The 27,394-nt window shown below is 37.3% G+C and overlaps 1 protein-coding gene across 9 annotated transcripts in view; it reads left to right on the forward strand.

Annotated features, from left to right (window-relative positions):
- The window catches only part of LOC132127694 (neurotrimin-like), a 345,891-nt gene that overhangs the window by 299,707 nt on the left and 18,790 nt on the right, over positions 1-27,394 (forward strand). For all 9 annotated transcript variants that reach the window (XR_009427578.1, XM_059539683.1, XM_059539681.1 and 6 more), the window contains one exon: positions 25,741-25,866. Coding sequence is in view for 8 of the 9 variants with exons in the window: in XM_059539683.1 (XP_059395666.1) it covers positions 25,741-25,866 (126 nt within the window). In the remaining variant the exon portion in view is untranslated. The remainder of the gene's footprint in view (positions 1-25,740; positions 25,867-27,394) is intronic.

Genomic DNA, 27,394 nt, shown 5'->3' on the forward strand with positions numbered 1-27,394 from the left:
ACAGAAACCACATGACGCGTGTGACATAGTATTTGTGGGCACTAAGGGGTGGGCACGCTTACTATGCAGTGTGCGCGATCGACTTGAGTCGCTTTTATGGGCGCAGGCCCTGTGTGCAGGGCTGTGCTTACATGTGGAGATGGGCACTGAGGAGTGGGCATCGTCACTACATTTATAGCACCATCGGCTGTGGCCGGACGAACGTGAACGGGTTTCGTTTTTACAGAAACCACATGACGCGTGTGACATAGTGATTGTGGGCACTGAGGAGTGGGCACGTCTACCATGTAGTGCGCGTGATCGACTTGAGTCGCTTTTATGGGCGCGAGCCCTGTGTGAAGGGCTGTGCTTATATGAGGAGATGGGCACTGAGCAGTGGGCATCGTCACTACATTTATAGCACCATCGGCCGTGGCCGGGACACCAGAAATTACACCTTTTTCGGGAAATATCTGGGTAGCCGTGATAACGGTTTTCGTGTGCAGGCAAGCGGGCAACCGTACAGGCTTGCGCATTGCAAAAAACGCTGAAACAGTCACAATCTCTGGAACTGAAACAGCGGCGCGCTTAGGTGAGAGCCCGGCCACAGCGGAACTCGTACACACGGGCGCTTCGATGAAGCAGCCATCGTGTGTAGTGCCGACGCAGCGTCATGCAGCATGCGTAGATGGCTTTCCTAGGATGGCTTCGGGGCTCCCGGCCTCACCGTAATCCTCTGCCGCGGTCCCCGCGGCGCGGGGCGACGGACAGTAGAGCGAGAACGGGGGTCTCGAGCTGCGTTGCTGAAGCTGTTGTGATAACGGCTTTTGTGTGCAGGCAAGCGGGCAACTGTGCAGGCTTGCGCATTGCAGAAAACGCTGAGACAGTCACAATTCCTGGAACTGAAACAGCGGCGCGCTTGGGTGAGAGCTCAGCCACAGCGGAACTCGTACACCTGCGCTTCGATGAAGCAGCCATCGTTAGTAGTGTCGAGGCAGCGTCACACAGCAGGCTTTAGATGGCACCACCGCTTTTGCCGCCGTCCAGCAGAGGGCGGACAAAGGTGCGTCGCTATCACCTGTTCCACCGGCGGAAGTGAGTGGTAGTTCCTGTTTTTAGCATCATCAGTGTGGAGAATGCTAGTGAGACAGACGAACGAGTTCGCGCTGAATATGGAGCGTTCCAAGCCTTCGCCACCTCTTCGTGAAGCTCAGGAAGAAATGAGGCGGGCTTTGAGAAGTACGCTCATCCGAAAGGGAAATACCATCCAACCGGGAACGAGAGGGGGGGCGCTGGTGCAAACCACTCGCGGCCGAGACTCATCGCGGCCAACACAAGCATTCGCCCCGGCTCCTTCTCGATGTCAGCTCGTCTGCTGGGCTTCTGAGCAGAAGGCGCGAGATCCTCGGAGCTCGCCCAGCCCTCACTGCCCGAAGCTAGCAGAGAGCGCGTGTCCTCTTCCTCCGACGCGGCCCTGAGATCGACTTCCTTGGACGACGCGCCGGCAAACAGCGGGCGCTGCCCACCGGGAAGCGATGCAGGGGGGGCCGGTGAAGCAGGGCAAACCGGCGAGCTCGGTTGAGCTGAAGACGGTTCCGGAATTCGCTGGAAGCGATGCTTTTACGGCGCCTCAGCGCAGAGTGTGCTCTTTTACGAGTGTGTGTCGCAGGGCGAACACACACACACACATAAAGCCCGCGCTCGATAGGCTGTGCAATTGCCGCAGAACAAGCCAATGAGCGAACGAGCCGTCTCGCCTATGGCTGTGTACTGCTGCAAATGCGCTTTACAAAAATACAAAATTAAGGATAATTTTTTGCTTCAGTATTTCGTGAAAAGAGACTTTTCCCGTAGCGTCTTAGCTAAGACGCAGTACGAGAGAGCTCTCGTAAGAGAACCTGATGAATTAGTTCAACTTAAACCATTTGAGGAAACCGATTGCCTTAAATTATTTAAGTTTATTAACTCAAACAATTTAAGCATAAACAAATATTTGATTTGTGTCCAAGTAACTCAGTAACTTATTGTTAAAATAACTTAGGTAAATAAAGTTAATAATACTAATTCCATTAAGTTAATATAACTTAAATCTATTAAGTATTTTTGACTCAAATGTTGCATCTCTCCAAACTTATTAAAAATGTGTTAATCTAGTTTATCTGTTTTAAGTAAGACTAACTTAAATCCCTCTTCTTTACACAAATGTTACCACTTAAGTTTCATTTACTCAGTTTATTTCCACTAAAGCAAAATATTATGTATTAGTTGTTACAACTTTAAACTCTGTTGTGGCTACTCAATTCATTTGAGGAAACGGATTGCCTTAAACCTTTTAAGTGGCATTAACACAATATAAACACACATGTTTGACACAACTTAAACTATTTATTTAGTTGGATGCTGAATAACATATCAATGTTAAAACATCAATGTACACAGTTTTAAAAGAAAGTGTTTGTTAGAAACACTATGAGATTAAGACAAAATAATAAAATAAAAACAAAATTATATTTAAGACTCACATAAAAATCAAAACAAATTTAAATATATAACTAATGCTATTCCCATGTGGTACTACAGAGTGTGAAGACAATGAATTAAATGAATTAAAGCCAAATAAATTTAAAAAATATATTTTAAATAAAATTATAAATAGTATTAAATTAATAGATATTACAAAAACTAAAAGGCCTTATACTAGAACTTACATTTAAAGAGTGTTTGTTAGAAATACTAAGAAATTAAGACTCAGATAAAAATAAAAACAAAATTTAATAACTAATGCTATTCCCATGTGGTAATAAAGAGTGTAAAGACAATGAATTAAAGCTAAATAAATAAATAAATATTATTATGAATAATATGAAATTAACAGATATTACAAAAAATAATAGAAATGACAAAAGTCCATATACTTGAACGTAAATTTAAATTTAAAGAGTGTTTGTTAGAAACACTATGAAATTAAGACTCAGATAAGAATAAAATTATAATTAAGACTCAGCTAAAAATAGAAAATAAATTAAATATATATAACTAATGCTATTCCCATATGGTAATAAAGAGTGTAAAGACAATGAATTAAAGCTAAATTAAATTAATTTTAAATAATATTAAATTAATAGATATTACAAAAACTAATAGAAATGACAAAAGCCCATATACTAGAAATTAAACTTAAAAAGAGAGTGAAGAAACCACAGAATACCACACAATGCAGACACACATTGTAGTAAAAAAAAAAACAGAAACCTTGAACCCAGGCTCTTCCAAATTATAACTATCAAGTTATTTGCAACTGTATTGTCATTAAGAAAAAGTTACAACATTGAGGCAACATTTAGAAAGAATATTGCCTAACAATGTTTAAAAGAAATATAGCGAAACTCTTTAGAGTATCATGTTTGTTTCTAAATTAGTGCCCGTGTTTCTCACTTCAGCTAGTAGAAAGTAGAAAGCCAACCAACCCAGCTGTAATTATGTACACAAGTATCTTTTGCAACACAGAAATCTAAACAGAAACATGTTTTGGAATGCAAGCAAAATGATACTTTTCAGAACACTACTGACCTTCTACAGAAGAATGTTAACACATTTACTCTATAGCTCATTTCTCAAGGCTTGTAACTTAGGTTTGAGCTGCTTTCTTCCATCATCAAGGTTTAAGAGGATAACCTGGATGAACTCAAAGAAGCCACTTAGCTTCTCAGGATAGCTCAAATAAAGAGCATAGATCATTCCAAACAAAATCACCAATGAATCAGTCCAAGATCTTTGAGACATTACAACCTGATCCTCAAGGACAATTGACACGTGGTGACTTTCAAAGGGAACTCCAGCAGGCACATCCTCTTCATTCACCACTGCCACCAGAGCCACTGCTCCATCCTGGATTGACTCAAACTCATCCTGAAAAGGGAATACATGTTCAGTTTGTAGGAGTGTAATTATACAAATCATCAAGCTTACAAAAAGCCTAAAGGTGTAAAAGAAAACATCATTATTACACCACTGATTTCAGATTTTTACAGACAAGGTTTTCTATTCTTTAACTGCTTCAAGACATAATCAAGGCTACCCTGATTTTATGTTCATTTTGTTGGCCGCGCATGCACGCAAAATCCCATAGGTTCTGTACAGGTTCTGTGTGGCCAACAGAATGAACGAATCAGTCTCTGAGACAACTCTGTACTCCCGAGTCATATTAAAGATTCGTTCAAACGGAAGCTTGAGCTCTTGGACGTGATTGTGTACAAGAGGTAAATACGATATAAATACTGTTCGTTTTCTCACACAAACCGCTCGTTTCGTGTCTTAGGCCATCAATGTGTATACTTACGATGGGGAATCGTTTAATTTGGACTTCTCTGTGCATGCTCTTTAAGACAGTTACTATATACCAGCATTATATGACTGACAGACAACAGCGGTTTGACCTAAAAATATCAAAATTGAAACTACTGCGGAAACAAAGACACCTACATATTGGATGCCCTTTAGGTAAGCTAAAACATACCAAAATTTTATTTCAAAGTAAACTATTCCTTTAAAACCCATTGATCTGGACTTAACGTAGAAGCTGTCTGAGTTTATAGAAGAGCACAAACAAAATACAAAGAGAGATGAGTGGTCTATGGTGTTCAGTTTTTTTATTATAAACAAATTTACTTCTGTTACAAATTTGGGAACAGATTATGTGTTAAGTGTCTCTATGTTTGTGATGAGACCTGATTCTTAGCCACATTTTAAACATTTGTTTTACCTGAACACCACTTAAAGTGTAGTCTTGACCAACTTTTATACAAGACTCCCATGTGTGTATATAATTGACTTATAGAATTTAGAAGAACTATATTACTGCCTGACTGTAAATTATATAGTGTTGATAAACAACTCTGACCAGCCTTAATAAAAAAGAGAGCAATCCACAATAAAACCTGAGGGCTCATATAAACTGAACTTAACTATTTAAATAATTATTTTGTCCCATTTCATTCTTATTTACTTAAGGCTACTTCAGAATAAAGACAAGCACCATTTCATTAAGTGGAAGACCCTAGCATCCTTTTAATGCTCTGTCGCACTACACAGCAAAAATTAAATAATGTTGAGAATTTCTCTAAAGGCAGCCAACAGGGTACACAAAGCAGTAGAAGGCGGTTTCAAATTATTATGTTCAGTGATTTCTCTTTGCAAAATAGATGAAGGTATTAAGCTATGAAAACAGAAAAAGGAGAATACAAAAATACCTTGCAGGTTTTGAAGACCTCTGATGAATCCTCCTTTAAGTACAGCGGTAGGCCAGCCAGGGCTGCTGTTCGAGCTGCAGTCATGTTGTTCTTGTCCTGTTGCACAAACAAAGACAAGGTATGCATGTTGGGGGCTGCAGTTCTGTTCACATTCAACATCAATATAATGCATTAATGTTTTAAAAATGTTTTTACCTGTTCCTCATATGCCCTCAAAACGTCTTCCATCTTCTCACCAAAACTTCCAGTCTTCCTCTTTTTGTAGAGCTTCAACAGCTGAGTTGTGTACTTTTCAAGTGCAGCATAGAAGGAATACGGTAAAAAAAGTTTTTTTTTTTTTTAAATCAACTCACATCATTCATTAACTTCAAGCCATATAAGACTGTAAGGGAAAAAAAATTAAGACAAACAGACAAAACCATATTAACACTAATCATTTTTTAGCTCTTTATCCAGAACAACCAGTGCTGCAATCATGACCATGACAATGTGTCTTTAAGTTTTTACTCACTTGGGCTTCACAAAAGAGTGCAGGCCATCGGTCTTTCAATTCAGCAATGGGAGGAGCTGAATTCACACTTTCTTCACGCCTGAGTGCAAAGTACCTTTGCTGCCATATGTTGATGGATGATAATCATGTCTCTATCAGTCACTGTCTTCTTGAACTGCTCCACCATCTCAAGCCTCGGGTTCTCCAGTGTGTCCTTAGTTTCTCCTTGGGGATAATTGGGCATGAAGTTTATTTCTCCTCTTCTGGGTCTTTTGATTTTGGCCCTGGATGCTGCACCTTCTGGATAGGTCCTGCTGCGTTTTCCGGCATTCACAGCCACATCCTTTATGCAAGCCCTGCTCAGTTTGGTCCTGTAGTTGCCCATCTTGAAGCGCAGGCTGTTCTTCCAACCCTCATACCCTGTTCCGGAACCCTTTTCTTTTAGGCAGGGGTGTTTGCTCACCAGAGCCTCTGCAGCCATGAGAATTTTTTTGGTACTAGGATATGCTTTATGCTTATATATTTCAGCAGCCATTCCATCCAGTATGTTGTGTTTTTGATCCCTAGTCAAGCTTAGAGTTTTCCCCTCTTTGACAAATGCATAGTTGCCCTCTCTTAGAGCATGCTCCACCTCGTAGGAGAATGTTGGAATAACAAAGATCTCAGGCCATCGGCAAAGACGATCTAGTGAATCTATCAGACAACAGTGTATCATCTGTGCTGTTTGAACTGAGATCTGGCTCAAGATATCTTAATGGTTGCTTTGGATGGTAGGTCCTAAATTGCATAGGGCATTGTCAAATTCTGGGTCTTGAAACTGAAGCCGAAAGTCATAGGCAAGGTTCAACTTATTTTTTATCTCAATTATGAGGGCTTTTACAGTCTCAGGACGAGAGGGCAAAATAAGCCTCTCAGCAGTGACATCATTGTGACGAGTGGGGCGGGGCCGAGGGACGTGGGAACAGGAGCGAGGCCTGTGGAGTGATTGGAGATAAGCGACACCTGCGACACTCGCCGGTCTCGAATCCCACGGAGGAGATGGAGGGATATAAAACCGGAGCGACGACAGTGACGGAGGAGAGAGGACCAGGCCTGGATTTATTTTGTGTTTTGATTTTTATTTGTGAGCGTCAGTCGTCCGTGAGGGGCTGATGCGCTGTTTTGTCTTTATTTTGATCATTAAAGTTTCCGTTGATTGTCCGCCGGTTCCCGCCTCCTTCTTCCCGATGATTATTAAGGTTTAAATCCGTGACAGATAAAGTCCAGGCCTGGTCCTCTCTCCTCCGTCACTGTCGTCGCTCCGGTTTTATATACCTCCATCTCCTCCGTGGGACTCTAGACCGGCCGTTTTAAAACAGAGTATGGTATAATTGGGATACCACAAATTTAACCAGCATATTGCATGTATTTACCTTTGTGATGACACATTGGTCATAGTGGAAAATAGACATTACCTTTAATTATGTTGTCCAGTGTATTTATTAAAGGGTTAGTTCACCCAAAAATGAAAATAATGTCATTAATGACTCACCCTCATGTTGTTCCAAGCCCGTATGACCTCTGTTCATCATCGGAACATAGTTTAAGCTATTTTAGATTTAGTCCGAAAGCTTTCTGCCCCTCCATTGAAAATGTAGGTACGGTATACTGTGAACGTCCATAAAGCTAAAAAAAAGACATCAAAGTAGTCCATGTGATACCAGTGGGTTAGTTAGAATTTTTTGAAGCATTGAAAATACATTTTGGTCCAAAAATAACAAAAACAAAAACTTTATTCCACTCTTCATTTTCTTAAGCTTTGCCCTCAAGTGTGTTTACGTAGTATAACTGCGCAGAACTTCTGGGTTCTACGTCACCACGGAGGTTTACTATTGGCCGACACTGGTCATGTGTGTGTGATGCGCGTGACGTACATCACAAAAGCACTACGCAGTTATACTACGTGAACACACTCGAGGCCAAAGCAGAAGAAAATGAAGAGTGGAATAAAGTTTTTATTTTTTGACCAAAATGTATTTTCGATGCTTCAAAAAGTTGTAACTAACCCACTGATGTCACATGGGCTACTTTGATGATGTCTTTATTAGCTACATGGACAGTATACAATGTATACATTTTCAATGGAGTGTCAGAAAGCTCTCGGACTAAATCTAAATTATCTTAAACTGTGTTCCCAAGATGAACGGAGATCTTGCGGGCTTGGAACGACATGAGGGTGAGTCATTAATGACATTATTTTTGGGTGAACTAACCCTTTTAAGGTGATCACTAGTGTTCATTGAAGGTCCAGACAGATCTTTAGCCTCCCTCAGGTCCCTGAGAAGGCTAGTGATGGGCTACTCTCTTACTCGGACACAGGAATGAAATGTTTAGTTGTCAGAATTAGCTTGCTTGAAACCCTGTAGGCAAACAGTGGCATTCGGTCAGTTAGCTGACATACAGATTTCACTGTATGGCCCTTGCTTTTATGATCTGTTAGCTCATATGACCGCAAATGCTCAACATACCAGGTCTCATAGTCTTTCAGTACAAAGAAGATGTCATTTCTGATAAGTAATATGTTTCTAATCTCTTTAAACACAGGCAAGGCAGCATGTGCCCCAGTGCAAACAAACATCCCAGCCACAAAAGTTGTGCCTTCAATGGTTACCTGTTTTGTGCCATATATACTGCTGCTGTCTGTGATGCTCGTTATTAACGCATGTGTATCAGTAGGCAATGACTCAACATAGACAGACTCCACTTTATAAGTCTGCACTGGTGGCTTGAAAAATCTTGGTGATGACAAATAGAATGCCATCATGTTTTGGTGTCTCTCTGCCATAGTTTTCAACACATTTTTGTAGTTATGAGAGCAACGAGCAACTGCCTTGAAGACTTTGTGCTTCCCCTCAAATCTCATTGTCCACAGATGCACCAGAGGACCAAAGCACTTTATGAGACGAGGATAATGCTCAATGTAATGATGCTTTGGCCCGTAATCGTAAGTTGGGGAATACTTCCTGAAGCAGCTGCCTGTGATCTGAAATCTTACAGGCCATGTACTGAATGGTATCATCTGTGAAAGTATGAGAAATGGCAAGTTCAACTATATCTTTTAATTCCATTAGCACCTCCCAGAATTTGTCCACTTCAGGGACTCTGGAGCCAATGAGAACAGGTAGTAGTCTAAGCGGAGCGTGGTTCTCATGCCCATTCCCGTCGATTGTCCCTCGTGTGGCAAAACTCTGAGGAATTGGGTGAGGGCGGTTAACCTTATCAGAATGTTGGAAGGGAAATGACAGTATTGCCCTATTCAGCTCTTCCAAAGTGAAATACTTCCTTGCAATCAAACCCTTCAAAGAATGTGCCAACTCAACAGGAACCACACCTTCAAACAGGTCATGAAGGATGTCAGGTGGAAATCCTGTGATAGGATGGAAATAAGAGAGATGATCAGAAAGAACACAACTTTGTTTTACACCGTAGTTCTCTTCACTGTCACTGTTCTGCATTTTTTTAACAAGGTGATCATGCATATTTTTGGTTCTCATCTCAAAACTACCAGTGATTGCATTTGATGTTTGCAGATCTGTCTGGGTGGCAAGACAAAATCTGCAAAAATATGTAGCCCTGAAACTCTCACTGAAACCAGCTAGCCCATGGGCAGCCAGGTTATCAGCCGCAACAGAGTACACTGTGCCTTTGAGACAGTGACCAAATGTCTCAATGTAAACACCCTCTTTTTCAAGAGATTTTAGGTCACTCAAGAGAGGCGCAAAAACTTTTTCATACCCAAACTGCCGTACATCATTTGAGTTGCACAAAAGAGTCAACTGAGTAGAGTGGAGTGCTGAGCGATACTTTACTGGGAGGTTAGCTAATGTCCAATAAACTGCACATACTTTGTGTACTTTTTTTTGATGTTTCTAGAGGGTTTGCAATTTCAAAATCATCAACATAAAGAATAATTGACAATTTTTGACCCTCATCTGAGAGAAGCTCATTTTCCTGGAAGTAGGAGCCATCACAGTAAGACGAATACTGTCCAGGCAACTGTGAGGTGGTTTCTTGGACTTTCTCAAGTACGTCTGTTTTTTTCAACCACAACTGCAAAGATGTGAGAATGGGCACATACATAAATGTACGCTGTGAAGACTCAATAAGGTACTCTACAGGCTTGGCAAATGGAAACCTATCCTCATAATATGACTTTCTCCTCTTTGCTGTTGACAGTGGTCCTTCAGAGGTAACAGATGTATACAAAATATTACTCTCTGAAACTGCCTGGACAATCTCACTAACAAGTGTGTCAGTAATGGGGCAGTTATGTTTTTCCAGTATTTTGATTAGAGATTCTCTGAAAACTGGTTCTGACAGTGAAAACAACTGATCAATATGCTCAATGATTTCTTGTGTTGCTGTTGTGGATACATGGAGAATAGTCTTTATTTTCAAGAAGGTGGCAGCCAGATTGTACGTACTGTAACTGCTCTGTTAATCCTTCATCACTACTGCCTGCTACCGGGGCAGAGGCAGTTTCATTTTCATCTGAAAGCTCTTCCTGATCATGTTCAGTGTCACTATCTAGGGAAATATTCGAGACATTTTGCACTACAACTGACACATCATAGTCTGATGCATGTTGGTGTTCTCTGCACTTGTGTGAATTGTATGTTGAGTAAACATTTGTTTGAAACTTGCAGGCCCTAAGTGGACATGGCACTGTTTCTTTCTGTCTTAGATGCCTTAGATGAATAAACATGTCACTCTCAACAAATGGCTGCTTAAAATCACACACAGGGCAATGAAATGCCAGATTTAAAGTCAAATCACTGTTGTCTCTACCTACCAGTCTTTTCTCAGAATGTACTCTTGACAAATGTACCTTCAATGAGTTATAAGTGCTAAATGTACACATGCAGTTGTTATACAGGCAAGGTAATGGTGAAATTGTGGAATACTGGCCATGATAGAGTCTGTAATGTCTCAATAACTGTATTTTTAAGGCACTAGAAAAAACACACAATTTACATTTCCACATAATTTATACCAGTCAACAACAAAAAATAGAACAATCAGTGTGCCCAATTTTGTCAAAGTCTAGGCAGTGGTTAAACTGTTGACCTTGCTATTTGCTTTTAACTAACGTAAAAAAAATCATCGTATTTCCCTGATAACGTTTTTTATTTTCTAAAAACGTTACATTTTGGAGAGTGGAGAACGTGACTGAAAGCGCCAAATCGCGCCAATTTGGGCCCAATCTAGCCCTGCAGTCTAACTTTTAAGCTGAAGCCCTTTCACATGTAAAGTTAACAAAATCCAACATATTTTAATGCACATTCTCTCTCTTAATAATGTTTAACAGTTAGCTAATGTTAGGTCATTCCCTTGTTGTGCGATTTTATAGTAACCTCAGTTAACGCCTTAACTTTAAGTTACTTTAAAAAAAAAAAAGTGGCAAGGGCTTATTAGCTAGCGAGCCAACATAGTTAACATAAAACTTTCACAAACTGACGTTAATGTTACTTAGCCAACTTAACGAACGAGTCATTTTGTATAAACAACTAAAGTGAGAAAATGAATTAGGTTAGGAAATTAGGTGAGAAAATCATTAGGTTACCTCGTGTGGAAGACAAAGTTGTAGCGGTGTCCTGCAGGAAATAAATTATGTCACTGTCACCAGCAAGACACACACAGCAGCAGTGCAGGGGGTCGGCGTTGCGAGCTTCCAGTGCCGTGCCGCATGCAAACAGATAGAAAATGTCTTGTGTTCTCTTCTTCTACTTCTTCTTGATATTTTACGGCTGTTGGCATCCAGTTTATTGGTGCACGTGTTCTCTTTTTTGATAGTCCAATAAACAGTACAAAACCAAAAAAAAAAGCATTTAGACTACTAAATCAAATCTTTATGTTTTGGGGCTTTATGTTTTTTGTTAAAAGGATTTCTGAAGGATTGTGTGACTGGAGTAATGATGCAAAAAATTCAGTTTGAAAGTCAGCTTTGATTGTTCCTAATAAACTGTTTAACTGCACTCCCAAGTGGATATAAAATTATGTTGTGGGATAATTAAATATATTCTAAATAAACTACAAACATAAAATTATATAGATTTATTGTGTCCTCACATTCTTTCTTGTAACTCCTCCCTCTCAGTGACACAGCTGACTGATAGGCTCATTATGCAGGCCTTTGTCTTCTCAGGTGTAAATCACAATGATATTCATGATAGTGGATGCCTACTCGCATATGACTTTTACCAACAAAGATTTTCATATTTAGAGTGAAAAATTCTAGGCTACAAGCTCCAGTTCTCAAAAGTCCCAGGAACCAATGTTCTGTTTCTGTTTTATGGCCTTATTCAAGTGATTTAACATTTTTAGTTTTTCCACTAACCACGCATAACATTTTTTTTTTCTCAAAAACACAATCATGTACATACATGCTGCTCACATATTATTATAGCCCAGTTTGTGCTGATTACAGTGATATTAGACTTTAGCCATTTAGATGTGTATAAGAAACTGAAAAAAGCACAAATGTCAGGGCATGACAAAACTTCTCCAGGCCCCAAAAATACCCTTAGACTCCAGAGGGTTAATAGTAGTTTAACTTTGAAATGAATTGTTTGAAAACCTTGTTTGAAAGTTTTGAAAAACAAGATTGAGGGATCCAATTTTTCAATTTCAATTCATCAATCCCAAATTGCAGGGACAAGAACATCATAGAGATTGTGATGTGTCCCCTTTTGACTTGGACCAATAAACAACCACCTTCAATCACCCTAGCAACTGCATAGCAACACCCTGGTAAACATCTTAACATAAATATGCTGTGTTTTACATGGATAAGAACCACTCAAATATCTTTAGAAATGTAAAAATCTACTTTACTATCATGCAGTAATACATTAAGCACTTCCAGTTAGCATCGAGATGTGTTTTGCTTTAGCATTCCCTATAGCACAATTGGTCAGTTCAAGCCAGAGCATTTAGCAGATCCAAGTCATCTGCCCTGTTTCCTTGGCAACGTAGCTCCGGAAAATACTGCCTTGATTGAGAGAGTGAAGAGATGTTTCACCATGGAATTTAGATTCTGCGCAATACCTGGACATACAGTAACAATGAACCAACAGAAATACAACTGTAACCAAGCAGTTACCAGACAGCATAGAGAGCGCTGGATGAAATCATGGGACGCCTGATTGGGGTTCACAGCTGTAACCTCGGCTGGTGGCAGATAGAAAGAGAAAGGGGAAAATGTGTGAAAACCCTCAGCTGCTCTCTGTCTTTACAGTGTAAACTGCACATTTGAATAGAAATCCAATTTGCTGCTCCGCATGCAGAGTCACAGCCACGCACTTCAAATTTATTGCGAGAAATTAGTTGGTAATAGCCTGAATAAGCAGGTATTACGTAAACAACGGGAGTGGTTTTGTGAACACCTGCTCGTGACAAAGAGCGTCAAACTCAAGCACCGTCGCGAATACAAATAAAGAATGGGGTTCTTCTGTTTCGATGCCCGTGTTCATCACTAGAGGGCAAATATTTACAGCCGCGCTACTCTGTGCTGACCTTGACTATGAACTGGCTTGTTAAAGCAGACATAATCCAGTTTATATTAGCTTATTAAGGGTGTAGTTAATGTAGTTTTGCATTGAAAAAAAAATATATTAACCCTTTCGAGTCGATTAAACGCGGATACGCGTTTTGAGTCATTTTCTCCTGATAACCCCGAAAAGACCTTAAATTACACTTTCAGTTTTAATCGTACAGATAAGAGCAATACATCAATCGAATCTGTAAAGGGTCTACTTTTTTTTGGATACAGACATAATAACAACAAAACTTTGTGCACATATAAAATAAAGATAACAAACAAGGTGTGCTGTCTGCAGCCTTTGTCTGCGCTTATCTTCATTTACAAACAAGTCATTAAATAATAATGATAATAATAATAACAATAAATGTTTTTTTTGTAGAAAATAAGATTGTTAAAAGGATTCTGAAGGATTGTGTGACTGGAGTAAGGATGCCAAACAATTTGTTTGAAAGTCAGCTTTGATTGTTTCTAATAAACTGTTTAACTGCACCCCCAAGTGGATATTAAATTATGTTGTGGGATAATTAAATATATTCTAAATAAACTACAAACATAAAATTATATAGATTTATTTTGTTCTTGCATTCTTTCTTGTAACTCCTTCCTCTCAGTGGCACAGATGACTGAATGGCTCATTATGCAGGCCTTTGTCTTCTCAGGTGTAAATCACAATGATATTCATGGTAGTTGACGCCTACTCGCATATGACTTTTACCAACAAAAAGTGTCTTAGAAAATTTAAATCAATATATTGTTCTCTGTGAGTGAGTAAACAAGATGATTTTCACATCATTTAGAAAGAAAAATTCTAGGCTACAAGCTCCAGTTCTCAAAAATCCCGGGAACCATTGTTCTTTATGTGTTTTTTTGCCTTATTCAAGTGTTTTAACATTTTTAGTTTTTCACTAACCACGCATAATATTTTTTTTCTCAAAAACACAATCATGTACATACATGCATTTCTTATATTATTATAGCCCAGTTTGTGCTGATTACAGTGAGATTAGACTTTACCCATTTAGATATTTATAAGAAACTGAAAAAAGCACAAATGTCAGGGCATGACAAAACTTCTCCAGGCCCCAAAAATACCCTTAGACTCCAGAGGGTTAAATGCAATTGAAACCTTTTCACCACTGTATGTCCTACAGTCAGCCTTTAAACCATTTTTTTAAAGAAAAGGCAAAAGTATAAATGATTAAATTAATTAAAAATATATACAGACATTGTAGATACAGACTTGTACTGTATCTTAATTGTTTAAATTTTTAGAAGGCATATTGGAGCATATTAGATATCCTGGTTCACATATACACATTTGGAACTCTTTTCGCATTGGTCTGAACAAAAACACCATTAAATCTGTATGAAAAATGCATTAAAAATGCAGATTCATTCTCTGATCCAAGTGGCACATTTGGATCGACAGAAATATAGCGGTTTCCCCATAATGAATGTATACAAAGCAACTATACTCATAAACACTGCTTTATCAGATAAAATGCCATTTAAACTTTTCTGAAGATGGTCGGTTATCTTTAGAAATATATTCATATAAAACACCCATGCTGCATTTTGACTTTAAAACGTCCAGTAGTCATATTGATTCAGTGAAATCATAGCCTTTTGAAGTTTAATCCATCTCTCTTCAAAGTTCAGAACTCCTGCAATTATAATAAAGAAATTTTTTTTATTTTTTTTTATTGTTTTAGATTGTCTACAATGTCTTCCACAAAGTTCCCTCAGGCTGTGACTCTCTAAATAGCAGTGTGCATCTAATGTCTCTATTGCTCTCTCTCCTATCGTGTGAAGGCATGCCCTTCGGCATGACCTGACTACAGTGTCCTTATCCTTAATAACCACAGGCAGTTGGGTGCCTTGGTCACAACATTCATGCAACAAACACGTTAAGTTATTAAAATCACATGGGGATGCTTGAACATGCCCCTGTCATTTCTGAAGCCTTCAGGGTTTAATGGTATTTATGGGTCCTCTAACGAAGTGGAATGCGATAACATGAATAATTACTTGTAACTAGAGCCTCCAGACAGGTCAGAGCATTAAGAAAACACAAGGCTTTAAGCTGTTGCTGTTTATTAATGAGTTTCAAGTACCAGAAGCCAAGATCCGCCTCTAATGTGACTGAATCATGACGTTGCACCTCAGTGCTTTATTAGGAAATCCCATAAAAAATCATAGATATTTTCATCTGTATGTTTGATTCTTATTCAGTCTCTCTTCAAACAGTCGTTGTCTCTGCATACCATAACACATTATCATCTGAATTTTATTCAAATGAAAACACCTTGATTTCAGTATAAAAATACTAGAAGCGTTCAGCATTTCCTGTTTTTCCGCAAAGCCATTAATTTATGTTCTCCGGCACATCGTGTCAGCGTGGGAGGGAACTGTGCTATGATCATGTTTGCAGAGACGAACCGTGTTAACACCAAAACTAATTCATGCTAATCAAAATAGCCGTGCTCCAGAGGTCTCGCTCAGAATACCAGGCAAACCGTCATATTTCCCTCCATGCAGTTGTTGACGTATAATAAGGTCAAGGAGAAACAAAGCCAACTCCTCCTAATCTTCATAAAGCTGGTCTGAGCTGCTGCTTCCATCCACATTTATGAGGGGAAAGACTGCAGTTGCCTTGCGGCTGTTGGCTGCAGTGGCGCTCTCAGAATGTCTTCCTGCAGATGTAGCATGTCAGACACACTCACCATAGCATCTTTTTTAGGAAAAATCTGTTGGCTTCAACATCATGGCATTATAGATTGATTAGTTTCCTATTTTTATTGGATAAATTAGTTGCTAACATAGATCATCCTTTCCAAATGCTGCCAAATGTGTGTATTTTTTCCCCATGTTGGGATACTTTCTCCATCATTTTGTTAATTGATTACAGTTAAGGACACAAACAACCGAAGGTATATTAGGCTACTGTCATTTAAAGCAACACTATGTAACTTTATCTGTTCAAAATTAGCAAAATGTATATAATGAGCATCATAAATCCTTGTACCAAACCGCCTTTTTGTCTTATCCTATATTTTAGTACAGTACATTTATAATAAGTGATTATTCTTGGACTATTGGAGCCTGTTCAGGTCATCACCGCTGCGGACTAACATATACAGTACCTGCGTAAATCGCCATAGACATAAACTTGGAGAAGTAGCTCTGGTTAGAATGTTCTTCCGTGGGATGCATGCAGTTCTGTTTATTAACCACTAGAGCGCCAACATTTACATAGTGTTGGTTTGAGATGTTATATATAGACACACATCTGATTTGTTTTTAATGTTTCCAGTCATTCCAGACATAACCAAGTGTGTATAAGTGAGACAAATCCTGAGTAAATAAACCGTGATGGAAGAAACTGACAAAATACTGCGCCTAAAGTAGGAAGTGTGAAAATCACTCTCTTTGTACAGAAACATGTAAACGTGTGAACATATTATTTCCTAAAAGGCCTTAAAGCTGATATTTAACCACATCAACTCTGGGGACCCACCGGTGGGTCCAATATTGCATATGCCTAATTCTCAAAAAATCAAAATAACAGCTGAAGTGGTTAAAAGCTTTTTCTTGAGGGACTAAGATGTAGCCCGTTTGCTTTTGTCTTTAATTTATTTCTGTCAGATACCTAGAGGACAGGGTTATATCCTAAATTGTGATGGAGAGAAAGTTCACGATCTTGGGATATCCTCCAAGCCAAGCAAAGTGCCGGGAGATGTCAAAAGCTGCTTTTCGTACATCTCCCTTTCTTTTTTCTTTTTTTTAAAGGAACAGAAATGCAGCAAATTTATTGCATAGGACTTGCAGATGAAGCAAATATTCATTCCCTGATTAAAGACTTTGCATGGTAATCAGCGCCTGAAAGAGGTCATCATTTGCATGTCAAATTATCTGACATTTTCACTGGATGCAAACATTGTTCCTGCAGCTGTGTTCCCAATATTAGGACCTTGTGTATTCATAATGTAGATGTTTATTTTGCTCACAGAGCATGGCCATTATATCATCTTTACATAAGACCAAGTCAAAGTGCTGTTTGTACACAACAGAATCACAACATGTTATTTCATTTGTATTCACATTCATTGATCATGTGCGACTATTGATCTTTGAAGAAAAGGAGAGCATAAGTGTGTAAAATATTAATGAATGTACATCAATAGAAATGAGTCATTTCATAAGAACCAGCAGGAAGCAACTCTAAACATGTCTTGTTCATATCAAATCAAAAGTCTTCTCAGAATTATAGTTTGAAGCACATTTCACCAGCTTTCAGATATTTTTTATACATTTATGCCTATGTACTGTATGCAATCTAATTGTGATGCCTGCTAAAATATCTTGGTTTATCCAAATATTTCATTACATTTATGCATTTAGTAGATGCTTTTATCCAAAGCAACAAAAAAGATATGTACTCTTTTTTTTTTTTTTTTTTTTCTTCAGGAAGTAAAAAAAACAAACAAACATAATAGTGTTTATAAAAATAGCTTAATATAAATGCTTTGTTTTGTGAATTGTTTTCGTAAAATATTTTAGTGTGCCAGCGATATTTTTATTATTATTGATATACTATTATAGCTTTTGTTAATATTTTGAATTACATCTAATTCTTATATTTTCAGTTATCATTTGAATTTAAGTTAAATGTATGCCTATGTAGAGCATTCCAAATCTGTCACTCGTGTGGTTCCATGCTTAGGGTGCTGGCTTTGTATTCACCTGCCTTTTTTGGCAATATGCAGCAAGGCAACTCGGTAGGTTTTGGACCAGAGCTCTGTCACTGCTGGTCTTTAGGTTCTTGTGACAGCAACGAAATGCAGATTGATTTCCCCTTCCCAAAACTCATCCTGCTTATCAAACAGAGTGGCGACACTGACATGTTTATTTTGCCACGGAAGACAAAAACTATATGTGGTTTAACTGTAATATGACGTATGTCTCTATGACCGTATGACAAGAATGAAGCAGTGGCATACTGGAAGTATATTTCGGCTGGTTGATGTCTTATCAGCAAATCCCCCTTACAGATTCACTTGCTCCATGTAATTTAGTTCCGTAGCCATATGTGTCCACTGGCATGGAGTTGAGCAGGCGTTTTCAATTCATTCTCCATGGGAGTTGAGCGACAGGCTCACGTGGGCGATTGACAGAGCAGCTACCAGTGAGAGCATCACAAAGCTGAGAAATGGTCTGTCTGTCATAAGAGTTTCAAAATCTGCCAATAGCGCTGAAGTTTCTGGTGTATTCGCTGCACATTGTTATATTGAATTCAGATTTTGAAAAATCGTTGCAGCTTGGTTAACAAAAGCTTCAGATGTACTCATTCAGAAGTAAAGTTAGAGCTGTAATTGTGCATAAATATGATGTTATTGACCATATATTGAAAGCAATCATTGACCTTACTGAAGGCATGAGCGCTGCTGTGCGTTTTACAGACACACCTCCAAAGCTGCAGACCGCTGACGTTTAAAGCAGTATTGAGCGGGTTTCTTCCGCACCAGTGGACACTTGGGGTAAGAGTTCATCTGGCTGGAACGAGGCTATTTGTTATCCTTTGTGTTGACTCGTAAATATCACCAACTTATTGGCTCCTAGCCAGTCGAATGTGACCAAACATAATCACATACTCTTAGTTAAACAAAATGAAATATTTGATGAGCTGGACATAATCTCAAACACTTTATTTTATTGTTCTCATTTATAATCGAAATTTTTTTCTAAAAAAAAAAACTCATTCTGTATGATTTATAAGCGTTTTGAAAAATGGGTACATGGGTTATATCCTCATAAGTCACCCTCTCCTTGTAATACCTGTGTCATACAAATGTCATTATACAGAGTTGTGTCCTGATATGTCACAAAAACATGCACATGCACACACACACATATATATAAACGTGTATATTTTTTATTTTGTTTCTAATTATTTTGATACTTAAAAAGTATCTGCCAGCTGGGTGAAATAAAATAAGATTACGTTTTTTTTTTTTTTTTAGTTAACATTTATTTAATGTTGGTGTTATTGTTGTTTTTAGTTAACTATAACCCTGGTGTCTATATTTTAATTTGCTTTATTGCTTTTGAAAGTCCATAAAGAGCCCCTTAATGGAAAATAGAATCATGGCTTGGATAAATGTCAGTCCTTTTATCATTTCATTCTTTTTTATGTAAAATAATTAGTGGTGATGATTTCATGACAAGTGGAATAATCTTAACCATATTAATGGTGATCTTAATTGCAGCTGATCATTATAATGAAGTGCTCATTACTGGATAGCTGAAAAAACTGCCAGATGATCTGCTGTGCCAGATTTTTGACCCTTTGTTAAATCGAACCAAAAGTTTTAATATCTGAATAGCAGGCTTTTCTGTTAATTTTGTTTTTGTAGTATTTGTGGTTTTGTTTTGCTAGTGAGGTCATATAATCATCCATATCACACTTTACTGAGGATTCCCGCTGTTAGAGCCATAACAAAATTAATTATTTTGTCATATTTTTCCTTATGTTAAGAATGGTTATGTTTTAGAAAAATTCTGTATTTTGTATTATTTGTATTTGTATCACATGACTTTGACTAGTTACATACGTATTATGTATGCTTAAAAAACTTACGGAAGGAAGGAAGGGTTGGAACTAGACAGTCTTTTGACCGTGAAAATTTCTCGTTTTTGAAAGTGGAATAAGTGTAGACTTTATTTTTGAATTTATTTTGTAATGTAACGACAAAGAACAAGTAAACAAGCTAAGTTTTTGATTCACGCATCAAATCCTTTGTGCCACCCATTAATAGAAATGGTGAAGAATAAGCCTGGGATCGCCATTACACCCGCATCTCAGCTAGGGAAAGCTGAGGTCAAATCTTAGGAATATACTGTGATATGCCAAGTTATTTCTATTCAATTGCTCCTCCTGTCAACTCCCTTTGAAGCTCAAAAATCTGGCATCAAAAGTGAGAGGATGGTACGACTCTATTAAAATGCAATTTAACATGCTTTACCTCATTCAGAGGCTGGAGACACACACACACACACACAAACGTCCATGTTCCTTTACTGATTGTGTGAGAGTATGTGCAATATAAAGAAAGGACAGTCATTGTAAGCCCTTTATTGGCTTCGAAAATGGTTTTGAGTTGCATTCCGGCCATCCATATCAGAAATATGGCTCACAAAGATACACGCTATCGTTCCAAGACACAAGTCATAAACGCAGTGATAGAATCATTGCTCACTCTGACTGTCATTGTCATACGGAGGGTCACAGTGCTGTTGTAAACAGTTCTCTTATTAACTTTCATATGGTTCCTTTGGTGACTGTCTGTCGACGAAAAGAGCTTGTTTGCTGCAGTTTTTGCTGGAAACTGGTGTTAAAGAGCTGTGTGGAGGCTCTAAATAGTGCGCAGAGCTTTTTATGCTTTTCTTTTTTCCAGAATGACTTTGTTTGCCATATTTAGAACAGCGGGCAAAACACATTTAACATTCTAGGCTGCAGATAATTCAACGCACCGCTCTTGCTGCTGCCTGAAGATTTAGAATTGTTGAAGTTTTTTGGCATTTTATTTTTGTCCTGCATTATAAAATTAACAAATTTCTTATAAAGTCTGCACACAAATTCAGCAATTATAATTTCTTTAAGAAATATAATTCAAATAAGCTTTCAGTCCTTTAAAATATTTAATCACAGTTGATAATAGTTTTACCGTTATTGTGTTAATATATATTTAGGACAGAAAAGTGGATATAATTATTAGGTTTAAATTCTCAGTGTGAATGTGCCATGATTAAATAATACATCAACATTCCCAGCACTTCTCTGTTCAAAAGTATGGGGTCGGTATGGTTTTTATATTCTTTTCTAAAGTGTTCTTAATCTCACCAAAGCTGAATTTATTATATCAAAAATACAGGGGGAAAACGAAATTTTGGGATACATTTGTTATGATTTAAAATAGCTATTTTCTATTCAAATATTTTAAAGTGTAATTTATTGCTCTGATGGCAAAGCTGAATTTCAGTCTTCAGTGTCACATGGTCCTTCAGAAATCATTCTAATAAGCTGATTTGCTGCTCAAAAAAACATTTTTATCATTATCAATTTTGAAAAGAGTTGTCCTATTTAATTTTATGTAGAAACTCTTTATTTTTTTATTTTTTCAGCATTTATTAATAAAGAAAAAAAATAGAAACAGAATATATTTGATAGAAATATTGGTAACACTACAAAACCGTTCATTAGTTAATGTTTGTTAATGTATTAACTAACATGGACAGTGAACAATGCATTTATTACAGTATTTATTAATATTTCTTAATGTTAGTTAATGGGAATACAGTAGGGTTGGGACAACGCGTCGAGGTCATCGATGACGTAGGCGCAAAAAATACGTCGACGCAAAATATGCGCATCGATTCGTCGATGTTTTTATTTCTCTAAAAAAAAGTTTGCAAAACGTTTACCTTATGTGCGCTGAATATACGCGATGGCCGGATCAACATTCTGTCCAACGTTATATAACCAATCCAGGGGTTTTTCTGCATTGATCTTTTTTTTTTGGCGGCTGTCAAAGCCTTATTTGATCGGTGAGTGACAGTGACAGGGCGCGTACGAGAGAGAGCCCCGGCTGCGCGCGCACTCACAGTCTTCAAACAACACGAGCGCTTCTTGCTCTCTCCCTCCGTTGTGCATATTAATCAAAATCATTAAACACGATAGAAAAAGGGCGAAACACCAAAGTTTCACGCGCGCTCGCGCACTCACAGTCTTCAAACTACACGAGCGCTTCTTGCTCTCTCCCTCCCTTGTGCATATTAACCAAAATCATTAGACACGATACAAAAAGGGCGGAACGCCAAAGTTTCACGAGGAGCATTCGGAGATTTTTTTTCTCCATGACAGGCTGCTGGCTCCCACTGTTAATTTTTTTTTTTTTGTAAAAGCACTCTCTGTATTAGCTTAAAGTCCTCAAGTTTACATTTACATACTGTATTCTTTCAATTGCTCTAAACAAGTATTTTGGGTGACCTTTTTTATTGAATACTAGACATCAAGTTATTGTTATTTTCATCTGAAAGAACTTCTTTTTTTCAGTAAGCTAGGCCCTATGTGTTCAGTAAGCTTGTTTCAGTAAGCTATGTGTTTTCAAGGTTTCAAGGTTTTATTGAATGCTATCTCTATACAATTGCAAAGTAATGCATTCTTAGTCAGTCTTTTATTTTGTAATTTTAAGAGCAATAAACATATATTGCAATGTTAAGGAATTGATGTTTTTTTCATTCAGATATGTAAATCAACATGTATAAATTGTTAGTAGTCAATTAATGGGGAGATAATCGAAATCAAATTGGTCTGAAAAATTAATCGTTAGATTAATCGATGCATCGAAAAAATAATCGCTAGATTAATCGTTTAAAAAAATAATCGTTTATCCCAGCCCTAGAATACAGACGTTCATTTTTAGTTCATGTTAACTCACAGTGCATTAACTAATATTAACAAGCACAACTGTTGATTTTAATGATGCATCAGTAAATGTTAAAATTAACATCAAGATTAATAAATGCTAAAGAACTAGTGTTCATTCTCAGTTCATGTTAACTAATGTTAAGAGCAATAGTCTATGTTACGATGGTATTGCTGTTGGGCTGCAGTCCTCTTCTGCATTTCTACAAATGACAGTGTTGAGCTTTGATCATTTAATTTCACTAATAATATAATATTATAAACTTTTGCTCAGCGTGGTGTCTGGGTTTGATTTGGAGAGAAAGTTGTGAACTTGACCTTAATAATACAGTATATGTAGGAAAAAAGAAAACAAGAAAAGAATGTAGCTCTCTGTCACACATAAAGAGGACGTACACTTAGACTGACGTTAAATGAATTATTTATAGCCAAGTGTCTCTGGAGGAACATGTCTTTAGTGACTAAAACAGGATAAAACGGTGGTACTGCATGGCTTTGTTAGTACCAGCTCAGACGGTGACGGCAACCTTTGTTGAGTTGTCTCAGCTTTAAAATGCAAAACCAAACCTCTTGACAGAGTACACGTGTCAAAATACCATCTGTATTCAACAGCAGAACAGAACATGTCAAACGAACCTGGTATTTTTCTGATCACACCATCAGTGCCACCTATTATTACATCTACTGAGAACATCACTTTTGAGCACTTAATGATAATGCTAATTGTTAAAAGCAGCATGCTCATACACTGTGTGTTTTGTTTTGTAAGGTTTCATGGAAGGAGATATTGTGCGTATGCCGCCTGAAGGCATTTATTGTATTAATTTTCAACAGAAGCGTTTCTGCTGCAGCGCGTTGTGGATCTTCATTTACAGTGGAGGGAATTAGTTAATGGCCTCTAAAGGACTTTATTCTACCGTTACGGCAGTCAAGTCAAACATATTTTGCCGGCCATCATCGAGGCAAATTTGCAGGATGCTCTCCAGAGATTGGAGACATTATACTGAACTGACCTTTAACTTAACTGACCTTTATGTTGCAGGACAATTTTTATAATATGAGCCGTGGTTTTGTGAGGGAAAGCTTGTAAAGGTATTGGAGGGATGCATGGTTCTGTACTCAAAATAATATGTGTGAAGCCTCAGTGTGCCTGTGGTGAAAACAACAGCTCAACAATCTTGATTCCTCTAAGATCCCCCCAACAAACTGGATTTCACTTCATGTGAATATACATATTAATGTCTCCTTCAAGGTTGTTTCTAATAAACGGGGGGAAAGGCTGTCCACACTACTGTTAAAAGGTTTCGGCTCAGTAAGATCAGGAGATTGTGAATTTTTATATTTTATTATTTGATCACAAATAGTCAAAAATGTTATTTGAACTTAAAAATGAATTAAATTAAATTTGTTAAATATGTTTTCAAATTGAATTTATTCTTGTGTTGGCAACGCTGGATTTTCACCATCAGTACTCCAATCTGCATTGACACATGATTCTTTAGAAATCGTTCTAATATTTAGACTTGGTGTTCAAGGAAAACAACTTCTTATTATCAATGTTGTAAACAGTTGTGTAGCTTAATATTTTTTGTGGAAACCGTTAATCATTTTTAATAGGATTCTCTGATGAATGTAAAGTTCAAAATAATAGCATTTATTTAAAAATCTAAATGTTTTTTAACTTTATAAATGTGTTTACTTTTACCTTTGGTCAGTTCACTTACTGAAAAGTATTAATTTCTTAAAATAAAAATAAAAAGACTGATAATGTATGTAAATCAATAATTTATTCCAAGTGCTGAAGTGTAGTACTTTAATGTTTCTAAATTATAGATACATTATTAATTATGTTTGTGAATATATTAAATATACAAATAATGTAATGCAGCTGTTCGTAATTGTTTTCAACTTATTTCAGAATGAATTTTGGTGTATTCTCTCTCTCTTTTTGATTTTGTATAGTAATTAATCAACATTTATCAAAATGTAATGCATTCACCTTAATTGAGATGTTCATGTGTGACAGAAATATATATTTTAGTAAACTGCGTCAATTGATGCATATGTTTAAAAGTATGCCCCCTCTTTATCTTCAGTGTAGTTAACTAATAACAAAAAATTGCTAAATTCATTGTGAAGATACTTAATATCTTTGTAAATATACAGTATACAGTAACTATCTACAGTGTCTTGACTGCAGTTTACCATGTTAAAAATCTGACACCCAAAAAACATTTCATTGGTCATTTGCAAACACGTATTCTCTGGGAGCATTGTAGTAAATGTTTAACACTCCTTTTAAAAAAAGTAGGCCATAATTTGCTCTCCTGAAGAGAGGATGTCAACACCCTTTACCGCTATCCCCGTAGGGTTACTAAATAAGGTGTTTGTAACATCTTTAGTTTTGCTGAGTTGTAGACTTTTTGAGATCTTAAAGGCATTCATAAAAGCCTGAATTGTGGCTTGCTCTGCAGTCTGTTTAAGTTGTGTTCAAACTGCAAAGGCAATCAATAAATCAGCCTTGTGAAATGTGTCTAGTTTGCAATTTTTCAGCCCCAAATAGAAATAGTACACAAGAAATGTTACCGATTTTTTTTGTTATTTATTTGAAGTTTTCCAAATCAAATCAAGCCCAAAACACTGAAACATATGAATCGTTTTAAAGAGAGGTGACTGATTGAGAATGATCTCTGATCTGGTAGAAAAATCATACTTAGTGTGTTTGTTTGAGTTATTAATGTTACATTTATTGAATGTTACATTTATGCTCTGTGGAAAGGACTATTAATTTCTTAATTATGACTTTAAGGTCTGTATTCAATTCATAAGGTCTGTATTCATGATAAAAAAAGAGTATCATGTGTCATTATCTACACAGGACATTTAGAGTTTTTAACATAGCTATCTGATAGCAGCTATAGATATCATAGATATTAACAAGTTTGGTGTTTTACAGTTCCTCCAAAGATCGTGAACCTGTCGAAGGACCTTGTGGTGAATGAAGGCTCCAACGTGACTTTAATGTGCCTGGCTAACGGAAAACCAGAACCTGCCATCGGCTGGAGGATGTTATCACCTTCAGGTAAGATGCATATCATGCTTCTGTGTGCGGTGCTGAAAATATTTACAATAATCAGTGAAAAGTAAGCAAATCTTAAGTAAATAGTTTTTGCCTTTAAAATGAAACTGCAATCCTCAATATCGGTCCAGTACTGCTGATGTATTTTGCCATTACAAAGAACGGTGCACTTTTTTCCTTGATGATTTTGCAAAATACTGCATCCCACTGACATATTAAGCATTGGTAAGATAATATATCAGGTGTCTTTTTCACTGAGAGCTCTGTGTGTGTGTATTTTGACCAAGTAGATGTGTGTGTTTGTGTATGCGTCGTACAAGCTGAGTGGTCCATTTTGCTTATCTTCAGGCCACATGAACAAATCAGCTCCATTTGGGCCTGTCTGGGGCTCTGTTCTGCCGTGCACCATTTCACTTAATCAGGGAAAAACTGCATTTTAATGCGCTATGATTCATGGGGAGCAATTGGACTGCTGTACCTGCTCTTGCACCCCGCACACACCCCTTTTTCTTCCTTTGTGTTGTAACAAGGTTCAGGTAATTGAAATGTTAATGTAACACAGAAGAAACTGCTCTGGCTTTTTTTTTTTTTTTTTTTTTTTTTTTTTGAGATAAGTGAAAGAGTTTCCGATGGGATTCCATTATGATATGGTACAGTTGTATGCTAAGAGTTTCAACTGCTTTTAAGAATAAAAGATCAGTTTCAGAGGGCATTCAGTCAAGTCAGAGTCTTGTTGGACCAGGGTATCTGCCTGTTTTTCCCACATCATTTGGCAGGTGGACACCGGATTTCTTAAAATGATTGTTCAGTTTAAACTATATATTCTGTAATGATTCTATCATTCATTCTCATTAAAGAAACATGCAACAGCTGTGTTATTTGTGCTTTAATGACTTTCGAGAGTTCACTGTCATGTGTATAGTTAATGCTAACCTCAACATATCGCAATTTTGTCATGTAGAAAAGGTTGATGTATGATTTAATGTCGTTAAGATGGAATTTATGGCAAAATGCATTTACATAAAAAGTACTGAAATGTGATTTTAAGGCCATTAGTGGCACAGTTATGATGGGAAATTGCCGTTTGTGGTTTCAAAGAACAAGAGATACCCAGAATTTATTCTGTAGCAATGGGCATTTAATGAAACTCAAATGTAAATATTCCAATTTTTGAGATACTAGATTTTGACTGTATAAGCGGTAGCACTTTATTTTACAGTATGTGTACTAACATGTACTTATAGTGTACTTACAGTGTATTTATCTAAGAAAGTTCTGGTAATACAAGGTAACTACATGGGGTAGGGTTAGGTTTAGGGGTAGGTTCAGGGTTAGTACCTAGTTATTACATAGTTATTGTAATTACTATAATAAGTACATAGTATGTACAGTACATGAGGAACAGGACTGTAAAATAAAGTGCTACCATATAAGCTCTAATCATTAAAAAAAGAAAAAAAAAGTTACAAAAAACAAATAAACATTCTTACGATATTCTCTTTTTTTTTTTTTTTTTTTTTTTTGATGCACC

This window comes from Carassius carassius, chromosome 45 (genome assembly GCF_963082965.1).
Source record: "Carassius carassius chromosome 45, fCarCar2.1, whole genome shotgun sequence".
NCBI classification, from domain to species: Eukaryota; Metazoa; Chordata; class Actinopteri; order Cypriniformes; family Cyprinidae; genus Carassius; species Carassius carassius.